Consider the following 11364-nt stretch of genomic DNA (forward strand, 5'->3'; position numbering starts at 1 on the left):
CATCACTGATGACTAAACATGTGGTACTGGCAGGTAATAATTTGTCAATCACAGAGGGCTAATGGAATATATTAACCAATTACAGTCGGTATAAAACTCATTATAAAGTCTGATGGAAAACGAAATTCCAAGTGGATTAATCAGACCCCCATATACCTAATAAACCGTCTAACTTCCCCGTGTAAATAAGCTGTTTCTACAATTAGAATAAAATTGGATTTAAAAAGACTGGTTCTCTGTTTATAAGCTCCAGAAGCAGAGATAGGATAAATACAATGGCAAGAACTTGATATAATCGCACAGCTCTAATCATAGAACACCATTTACACTTACGTTGTACAGTGCGTTCACTGATGAAGTTGAACGCAACTATCACTTCTTGGGTCCCGGGAGGAGCTATTACAAATGACAAGTTGATTTTATCGTTTTAATGGAGCGATATTTTACTCGTATCCGGAAAACCTTAAAAGTGTTTGGCGGCGGGTAATGCAGCCTTGAGTCAGGAAGTGACAGTTGCGTTCAGCTTCATCAATGAACTCACTGCAGATCAGAAGCCTTGTCGCAGACGTCAAGCTCTTGAAAGTTCTGTAGTCGCGTGTGTGTTGAGTAGCTATTTCTCTGGTAACAAGGAATTAGATCTTTGCAGCACTGATCACATTTTTTAAAGATAAAAGTGCTGACAGTATTATTTTCACGGTTGTAATGAATGCACAGGTGATAATGAATACTTTAAATATTTTGTCTTTAACCATTTTCAATATCTTTTGAATGTATGACTCGATGGCGTAGAGCCCCCATGGATAATCCAAAAGTCACACAATTAATCAAGAAATGTACCGCAGTTTATTGAATCAAGAAGTTCATTACAGTGTTCACAAAAGCCCAGCACTTGTCCCTATCCTAAGCTAGATTAATACAGACATACTCTCATATTATATTTATATAAGATAAATTTTCTTTTCTCTTTCAATCGAAGCATAAGTCTCCCAAGTGTCCTCTTCTTTGAGGCTTTCCTGCCAAAAACTCTGTATACATTTTGCATTTCTCTCATGCGTGACATAACCTGCAAATCTAATTCTCTTTGATTTGATCACGCTAAGAATATTTGGAGAAGAGTGCAAATTGTGACACCCCTTATTGTACCATTTTCTCATTCCTTCTGTTACATCCTCCTTCTTAGGTCCAAATATTCCCCTCAGTAACACGTTCTCATACAGCGTACAAAACAACAGGTAAATTTAGGTGAAAGAGACCGTGAACGATGTGGTAGCAAGCATTCATTGAATTTCACTTGCTCTCAAGATATTAAATTCAATATCGATATGCTACTGTCGAAATTAATGTTTTCCAAATATTATGCACCTTTATTTTAGGAGGTAGCATGTATAAAGATGATGGTGTTTTTCATTTACGCAACATCTTGACATCATTGCTTACATATGGCTTACTTACGTCGCGTTCCTGCCTCGTCTTTAGAAGTCGTATACTGTTAAGAGTGTTTATAAGAATTTTCAATCCACGCCAAAGTTTTGAAAATATTTGGCGACCCCTTTGAAGTTCAGTGGCACATATATATACCACCTACTTGAAAAGAAACAGTAACTGTGTATTTTACCGGGATTCATTTATGGGTTCCGCATGATTACCATAATAAACAGCGATTATTCCTTGAATAACATTAACTAATTGACTTTTGTAATGGAAAATGGTTGTATATTTTTTAGGTATAAACTTCATTTAATTTCACGTTCCAAAGGTTAAAATGTGCTAGGCTTTCCAACCTTCCGCTTTACCGTACGTGAATGTCGTTCCAATATGTTAATGTTACAAATAAACTTCTACATGCAATCGCATGTCCACGTGTTTACATGTTGATTCTGCAATTAAGTTTATTTGTTCAGAACGAACAACATTTACCACCTTCGTACCCGTATTTCAGCACATATTTGCGCGCTCAGGTTTCATCACACAGTAATATAGTAAACAAGAGGATAGGGGAAATACGCATTTGGGTGGCAGTAAAAGGTGAATTTCCTTTATGCATCAGCTACACCTATCCGCTACTTATGTGCAGACCTACACAATAAATTTTAAATGCAGTGTACAATAGCTGCATAGCAGAAGTTTAGGAAACACTTTCAATCTCACATGCTTCATAGACGTTGTGTTAGTGATTTTCTCGCTATTTACAGAATTTTGTACGGACCTTAAGGAACCCCATAATATGTATTCAAATTATTTTCCTACAAGATTAATGCTTTGAGAATTGAAATCTTAAAATGTATTTAGTAACCTCCAGTATTGAGAAGTTGAAAGCACAAAAAGCTACCTGCACTCATATATGGTAATAGCTACTCTTAGGTGTATAACATTCGCGTCTTTTATCAAATTCCATAAATATGTATTAACGTGTTCACAAGATACGCGTTGATATTTATTTAATCCCTTGCGTAAAGTGTACCACAAACTAAACTAAAGTGAATAATTCTGCTCATTGTAACATATATATCACAATAAAATACGCTAAAATATTCAAAAGGAGACGTTACAGTGAATATAACTCATACTAGCGATGTCATATTTCAAATTTGATAAAAATCTGTAAATTGTCCTAAAAAAAAAGCCTACACTACAGTTAAAATAGGATAAATAAAGTATTCCTTAAAATGGACCAAAGTAAATTAAAAACAATACCGCAATAAGAAATGTAGGGCCTAAGTATGATGTAGGAATAACACATAATCTTTAAACAAAAGTGGTCATGCAGTTTGATCGCTATTTTAGCGGACGGAAGGACGGAAGACAAAGACAAAACTAATGGATAGTTCTCGATTTGATTTTTTGAAAGGCTCCTAAAGTGTTATATTCCCCCACGAATTAAACTGGCGTGTATTCTTGGATATCTGTCTTCGTCCACACACACAGCTTTTCAGAAGAGTTTTTATCATAAGGTGAAACTACACAATCTAATCAGTTGTGTCTACTAGAAAAGCTAATCTCATTTCCTGATCTGGCGAGCTTCTGAAACGTTGTGTGCATTTTAAGCTAACATATGAAGAAAATGTCGAAGAACATACAACAGTTTCATGACACACCTTCGTCAGATACTTTTATTCCAATCCTCTGTTAACTGTTTCATAACGTGAAAGAAGCTTATCTGATGCCATATCCACAAACATACAGGAATCTGATAACCGGACAAACATAATCAACATTTGTCTAATACAAAGGCACTGGTTCCACAGCAATTCCATCCATAAACGCTTGCAAATTCATTACTCACAATCTCGAACAGATATTAGTTTCCTGTAATGGACGTTCAAATTCCAGCTGAGCAGCTTATTCTGGCAGCTAGCTACTTATGGTCTTCCTCTTACATCCAGGGGAGCGCTTCACTAGAACTGACGAAGATCACAATCGATTCTATTCTGCCTCCTCCCATTCACCATTATAATTATTTTGTCATCAAAAACACACAAATATAAGACGATACAGAATCGTTAATTAAATCAAGACTCGCATCGCCCCCTTCCCCCGTGGAGACTTTATGTAAAACTAGGGAAAACACCTGTTCTTATCTCTGGTTTTATTGTAATAAAATTGCTACTGGATAGCATGTGATGTCCCACACCAGAACGAAATTAAATATTCTAGACTAAATTACAGGATGAAGAGAAGATAGTCTACATTAGATATATCGTTCGCAAGAAACGTAACAATTCAACTTGCACTGGGAGGCCATGCCTGAGGCTGAAGACATCCAGACCTTTTAGGAGCCTCATCTGTCCCTGGACCCATTGAGTAAATTCTTTATATTTCTCTAAAAGGCTGTTTTCATTCTGAAAATCAAAATTCCTCCTCAGATATTTGCCAGCATCGTTATCGGTCTTGTGAAGTATCAGCATTAACACACGAATAAAATCGCGACAGTTGTCTCAGAATTCACACTTCGCTGCGTGTAGGTTTTGTAATTCTGTATATCTAACACTTCATATAGCCCATGTTCAATAATGAATTTGATATGCAAAAATATTCAACACTTGTAAAACCGGATTATTTCATTTCTTGATCGAGAAGACCGCTAGAGGGCTAAATTACATAGTGATAGAAGATACGAAGTTCATGGACTGTGGGAATGTGGGCATGGAGGAAGTGACGTGATTTGAGATAAATATCTGTATGACTGGGTAAGCGTTGAATTCTTGCCTGCGGGGTAACAGCGGAAATGGGAAACAGTTTTGTAAACCAGGATTTGAACAACAGTTTCGGATTCTGAAAGATGCGGATGCATTGAGAGGTGGGCTAACATCACGTTATCGGTAGAAAGTTAGCTGCTTAAATCACATTCCAGAGTACACAGAGAGAACAAAAAGAGAAGCAGAATGCTGGAATAAAAATAAATTGAAAAAAGTATGTAAAAATTCTTACGACTGATTTCATATCAGGAAACAAGGTAATAAAAATACACGAAGAATCAGGCGATCAGTTTGTGTTGATGCTTAAATTGGTAAAACTAAGTCAGTAACAAGCAGATTTTTCTGTGAGCCTCAAACACTACTGTATAATAATCCGGAAGTCAACGCCGGTAATACCACCGGAAGTCGTTGGTAATAATCCTGAAACAGCTCCATACACCACCCGAAATTGGACACGATCCTGAGCTAGTTGGATATACCACTCATCCTCACAACCAAATTTCCAATAATTAATTTTAAATTTCACTCTTATTCTTAGTCTTCCAAATGCAAATTTCCTAAGACGTTTCATCACAAAATATTCTATATGCATTCCTTATATATTCAATTCTGAACACATGATCAACCCATCTAAGTCTCTGTACTTCATGATCCTGTATAATTCGCGGATTACTTCATTATGTAATGTCATAAACTACTCACTTCATTGTGACATTCTCTCTGCAGTAGCAAAACACCGCATACCCGCAGAGACTCGTAACAAGACAAATAATAATCCCTTCTAGAAGGCAGTCGGTGTGCATTATAACACACAGCTTATGCATGTGAGCACGACAGCTAAATCCAGCAAAGACAACTCTTTTTAGCAAGAACACACAGACGTTCCGCTCTGATATCCATTTATCCAGTTCAAACTAAGGACTCAGCCGCATTTAAGTGAAAATTATAAACTGTATTTAGGCTAATTCAGGTTTCAAATCAGAAAATTAAGAACACGTATGAAAAAGATATGATTAGAACATAAAGAAATTGATTGTCAATTTTAGTGGCACATTTGTTCATAATTCGATTTTGGGAGAAGATTTGAACACAGGATCTCCTCAGTACGAAGCAGGATTGGTAACACGCCGTCGACTTTAGGTATATTTAATAACTTCTGAACATACCAAGCACTCTTCAGGAAACATGGCTAAACATTAAATTGTAAAACCACCTCAGCTTCAAAATGTGATTTTATACCATACGCAACTCTTTGGATGAAACATGAGAATTACCTAAGTACTGGAAAGTTGGCAACCCTGACAACAAAGTTTCATTCGCAACAAAAGCAACACGGAATTTAGCAAGATTGCATTCTGGATGCCAGAGGGGAAGAGTCAGCAAGATCCTAGCGTGGAGAAGAGGTAATCATGTTCTTGATTGTTTGACTGCACAAAGTTCCTGTGTATAACCGTGAAAACTAGTGTCAGGCAACACACGGGCCACATTCGACCTTATTTCTGACGTACGACTCCTAATCTGTTATCTTCACTTAACACAGTTCAACATCCTGGTTTAGTGCTGACCAATATTTACTGCAAACAACATGAATATGCAATTTTAAGGTACAAAACAAATTAATTGTTTCAGTTATGGTCTGAATTACTTCACATCTTGAACACAACATTCACTCTACACTCTCATTAGAGCTTAGAGAAATGGCACAAGTTTGCTTTACAAAACAGAGCAATCATTCTGTCACAAACCACAAAACAGCAGTCTAAATATTACGTATATTTCCCGACAATCTTAAGCCTATACCTATACCGTGTTAGCCGTGGCAGCCAGGCTAACACGACTTAACATGCACGCTACTATCCTGTGTAAAACAACGGATAACTGAAACTCACTGTTCATGACCTCCAATTGAGTCAGAACGAGGTAAAACGAATTTTCATCTAAACACGTTAACAAAGTGGAATTAACGCACGCATTTCATGGCAAATGGCCAAGCAGACATCACACAGCTCTTAAATCCAACAACTGTTCGGGAATTTCTGCTAAATTAACAATTCTATCATCTTCTTTGGTGAGATGAAACTACATGCGAAAGAAGGGGAAACAGACGAATAAAGGCTTCGTTAAAAGTGCATTTTCACGACAAATGTTTTCTTAGCTCTAGAAGACACATCAGTCGAATGCCCCGTCTTTTGCTTGGAACTAATCCTTAAAGAAGACGAAGACGCTTACACTGGAAGAGACTTCGGACAAGTTTCTTCATACTGCCTAATATCACGAAGCAGAACCCAAGTAGGAGAAATGGAAGAGACAACACTGCGAAATCCCTCCACTGGGAACAATCCTGAGACATGAACATGAACCTCCCTTCCTCACAACTTATTATCTCCGCTGTCGTTCCTTCTCTATCTTGGTTTTCCAAATGTAGGTTTAGCAGAACGGTTTTATTCCATGTTTTAACTTGAGAAATTTAAAAGATAACCATCCTAGGAACTACTTCACCATGTAACTGACCGCTGAATAACGATTTACCACATCCTAAGACTATCTGAGCATCAACTTGTTGGCGATATTCAACTAGGGAAGAACTCGAAAGAAAATGTGCCTAACTTTCAATAGCGCATATGAAACACTTATAGAGTAGTAATTAAACCCATGTCTGTGTGGTGAGAGCCCAGAATTCGGTACCAAGGCGTTTCGCTCACCGTATTGTAATGACACAAATGTAAAGCTAAAATCAACAACTTTCTCTGAAGTAAAACAGTAAAAGAGGCAACCGAATACAATTCCCTTGCTTATGTAACTATGAAATCTTCATACTCACCGCTGTGAACACCTCAAATCTTACATATGAAATCTCTTCTCACGTGTCACGAAATGAGCCAGTTATGAGTTATGTGTTTCTTAGTTCCGCAAGAGGAGTATCTAAGTTTTAAAATATGGGCTTACAAGGCTACAAGGAAAAAAAAAGATTAAAGATACACATAAAATAAAGTACACATCGCGAGTAAGTAAAGCGTTGGCCAAAAATGATCTGCTATGAGATAAAAATCAGATACGGTCAACGATCCATTTTAATTGTATCTTCAGTTTTATGTCTAACCTCTGAAATGATCTATTCCTTCTTGCTTTTACGATCAGACCTTTTTAGTTATTACTCAGTCACCATGTACGGTGTTTTCTCGTCCACTCCTTGACTTTTATCGCACTAATAATATTGGTGAAGGGTACAAATGCTGAACAGCAGAATGATCACACAATGGGCGTTCTAACTGGAACACTCGTATTTCTACGCCGACTAAGTTACTTAAGAAAACAGTGTAATATCCGTGTCTGGATATAATCCTCACTAAGTTTCATCACGGTCTACTCAGTTCTGAGCAGACACATTTCTAGGCATCGTCTCAAAACAGATGACGGCTGTGTTATTCAGCATTTACGTTTTCACAGTTAATATTCAGCTCAACATTTCCTAATATTTTCCCGAATTTAGTAAAACTTTTAATGGTGAACGTCTGTATACACACATACGAATCACTTATATCCGGAATGTTGATGAATGCGTCAGTTATTTTTACTTTATTTTCCCGACGAAGTTGCACTCAGATGTTCCGGATTACATAAAAATTAATCTATAAACCAAATTGAAAACTCAAAAAGATAATCGGTTTAAAGGTCGTATACGGGCTTCCCACGCGAACTAAAAACATTTGATGGCTTAAAAAGCGAATAACAAGAGTATGAAGATGGTTGTCTTGTGAGCTGCAACGCCGTGTAGTCTAGTAGAAGCTTACATACGTTTCAGAGGTACTTTCCACCGCCATCATCAGGACGATCATTGTGTTTATGAAGGCAACAAAAACTATATTTAGAATTTAGAATTTACTGTGTCATTTTCAGTACAACGAAATGTGGAAAATATAATTTTATTAATGTTCAGTACAAGGACTAGTCCAAGGACTGTATTTGTTGGATTAATATAATTTTGAGAATATCCAGCGGTTAACTATCGGTATTCAATTGGTATTACAAAATTTATCCAAGTAACGGAGCCACGTTGTATTTTCTTTGGGACATGGACTTGAATCTTATTACTATTATTTTTATTTTTATTGTCTTTGTGTTTCGGTAGTTGCTTTCATTTAACTTAGTTACAGCAACATACCTGTTGCTGGGTAAACTGTGCAAGCTTCTGCACACTTCAACTTGAAGAGCAATACCTAAACTTTAAGGAGTTTAACAGGTACGTACAGTTATCTGAAAATGTCTGCGTTTCCGAGAATGTGTTTACCGCGAAGTAAATGAAATCTCGATAACTTGTTCAACCAACGCAATTTCACTCCTACCTTCTGCAACTTGCAACTGAAACTAAAAATAAAGAAATCTACCAAAAAGATACACCAGCTCTTGTGAAGGTAAACAGTCATGAACAGTTGCCAAACTAACATCATCCCATCCTGTTTTGTCTCTTAAGTTATTTACAGATTTGTGGAAACTGCTGAGCACACATTTGATAAGTTTTATGACAATGTTGTAAACATTACACCATGTTAAATTTGCTAGTTCCTTGCACAGGTTTATATAAAAATACACTGTACCAAAATAATTAAATTTAAATGCGAAAAACTGTGGTACTACACACCTTTCCGCACTAAACAGTACCGTGAAGACACCGATCTTACCCTCAGTCCTGACTGAGGTACTTCGTGGTCTTCATCAGTCTGTCCAGGCAGATGCTAGACTAATTCCTTCAGACTGGCAGCAAAATTTTTACTTATCTCTTCCTATCTTCTCTGGCACTATTTAACCTCTATAAGTAAAATATCGTCATTATACTACCTAATAATAAATTGATATATCTATGAACCTCGATCAACTATAGCTAAATTTAAACCACACGCGTATCGCGTATCTTGCAGATTCGGCACAAAGCCATGTTCACAAGGATTTAGTGCAAAAACGAATTACTGGAACGAGTTACTAGATTGACTAATTATTATCTATTTAGAAGCCAGGTATTCAAGTGTTTGTTTACACGACACTGGTAACTTGCTCCAGTAAAGTCGTTGTCGCACGCAACGCGTGTGAACAACCCTTAAACACTGTCGTAGATAGACTAAATGATTCTTTCATACGTTTTCTTCAGTGTTCATAGCTGCCCTGTGAAAGCTTTGGTGGATAATTGTGAATGTTTTCATATTTACCGATAATTTAAATACTCTTCACTGAATATCACCCATATAACGGACGTTAAAACTGCCACGCGTATGCTGTGCCTCCGTCGTGTTGTATGGCATAACGAGGTTTGTATTCGCTTTATTCGGGACCTAGTGTAGGCATAGAGACGATAGCCATTGACGCTTGGCGTCGTTCTGCTAGGTTCAGTTTGGTAGCGTCGAGTAGCATGGAGTACCGAGGCTTGGTACACTGTAATTAAGTAAATGATGAGTAATTAATTATATTATATAGACACGATACAATCAAAGCTGTTGACAGTGTCGTTAAATAAGCCATCAGTAAATAAAGAAATTACATTATAAACGTGAATCGGTCAACACATCAGGACTTTCTAGAAATATACATTTATCTGAAAACAAATGAGTGTTTGAAAATGTAAATATGTTTAATATTGTGAATGATACGTATTTGTTTTTCATATGTAGAGTTTTCCTACGTGTGTATACAGTGAGGCGACTCATTCTAATCCCAGGGCGACAGACTATTAAAAAGGTAAACACATAACCAAAAAATTAGCATAGCAACTCGGCACGCATTCACGTTCCAGTGTTGACTGACGAAGACAGGGCAACCAGACAACTGGATTGACATTTGTGTCGCCAGATACCCGTACACGGTAACACATGTATTTGACAGAATTATTTTACACAAGCATCCAATACGCAGACGGTAACAAAATTGCTCTTGGTGTAGAAACACCGTATCACAAGAACGGAAAAATAAGAATTATTTGTGCATACATGTAGGATTGACAGGTACTGAATATAGTAAAGCAAGAGTGTAAAATATATCCAAACATCAGCTCCCTCAAGAAGCAGGTATATTTATGCTTTGGATAAGTTCGTACTAGACTCAGAGTTTCTTTTGATAGTACTGTAATTATGCTGACTGATTTTTACATACTGTGCATGAAGAAACAAATTGAAACTATTAAAATCAAGCTAAAACAAGTGCAATTATGAGCAGAGAGGAAAACGCGAAAGTTAAACACAGTGTTCGATCAGTTATTATGTCAAAAGAGACTATTACATGTACGTTGCGCCTCTTATCATAATAGACGACTTCTAAATTCGGGCTCCTTAAAATGCATGGATTTTTTCATTAGGCCAACGACCATTAGGAATGTAATTATGGAATAATGCACCTTTGGATATGTCCAAAAAGCATGCAGCAACATCTAAATATTTATAAATACGGCCTACAATAAAATTATGATTGCATTCACATTCTTATTATAACTTTCTAATGTTTAATAAATTATTTTAACAATTAATTTACTACGCATATCCTGAGCGAATGTAGGTAAATAATCAATAACATTCACCTACCTCTTCTCGCCATATTCATTTACTGACACACAAATTTGTTCCATCCTGTTAGAGGCGTATGATTCTATAAAAACAGGAAGGAGAAAATGAAAGCCAATATCCACTCTGTTACTATTGCGAGGCACAGAGAAGCTGGGATTGGTTTGAACAGTCAGAGGCAAACAACGGCCAACCACAGGGTTCTGGCTGTTGGAGAATGGCTTGGTTATTAATCTGTGGTTTTCATTGTCGACTAATCTTTATTCGAGTTAATCAGTCGCAATGAAACTACAGAAGCCCAATTGAGTGTTATTTGCGCCACCAAACTACGGCACAAAATGAGATTCATTTTCGATGTTATAGTTCGCTGTCCCCTTTCAGTGTTATTCAGTCATGTTGTAGATTCAATAATCGATTAAACTTCTAACCAAATAATATGTTAATTGGACAACGCCGTTTAATTACGTTAAACGGAACATTAAATGTTGAAGTGGCTCAAATGAAAATAATCGTCTGTACAAATCGAAAGGTGAATGGGCCGATTCGTGATCTTTCAAAACAACCATTTCAGCACCGCGGGCAGCATTGACTATGCATATTTTTGCTGAGAGTCGTAGAAGAGTAAT

General features: G+C 36.9%; 1 protein-coding gene across 1 annotated transcript in view; it reads right to left on the reverse strand.

Moving 5' to 3' along the window:
• Positions 1–10906, reverse strand: part of LOC147873185 (uncharacterized) — a 49087-nt gene extending 38181 nt beyond the window's left edge. Inside the window, exons 1-2 of the mRNA XM_087352632.1 lie at positions 10760–10906; positions 9398–9620 (exon numbers count right to left, since the gene is read on the reverse strand). Of these exons, the coding sequence (XP_087208758.1) occupies positions 9398–9620; positions 10760–10778 (242 nt within the window). The 5' untranslated portion in view covers positions 10779–10906. The remainder of the gene's footprint in view (positions 1–9397; positions 9621–10759) is intronic.
• Positions 10907–11364: the final 458 nt, after the last annotated feature.

Source organism: Zootermopsis nevadensis, unplaced genomic scaffold (genome assembly GCF_977971745.1).
Source record: "Zootermopsis nevadensis isolate Lab colony 2312 unplaced genomic scaffold, Znev_1.0 Znev_ptg000021l, whole genome shotgun sequence".
Taxonomy (NCBI): domain Eukaryota; kingdom Metazoa; phylum Arthropoda; class Insecta; order Blattodea; family Termopsidae; genus Zootermopsis; species Zootermopsis nevadensis.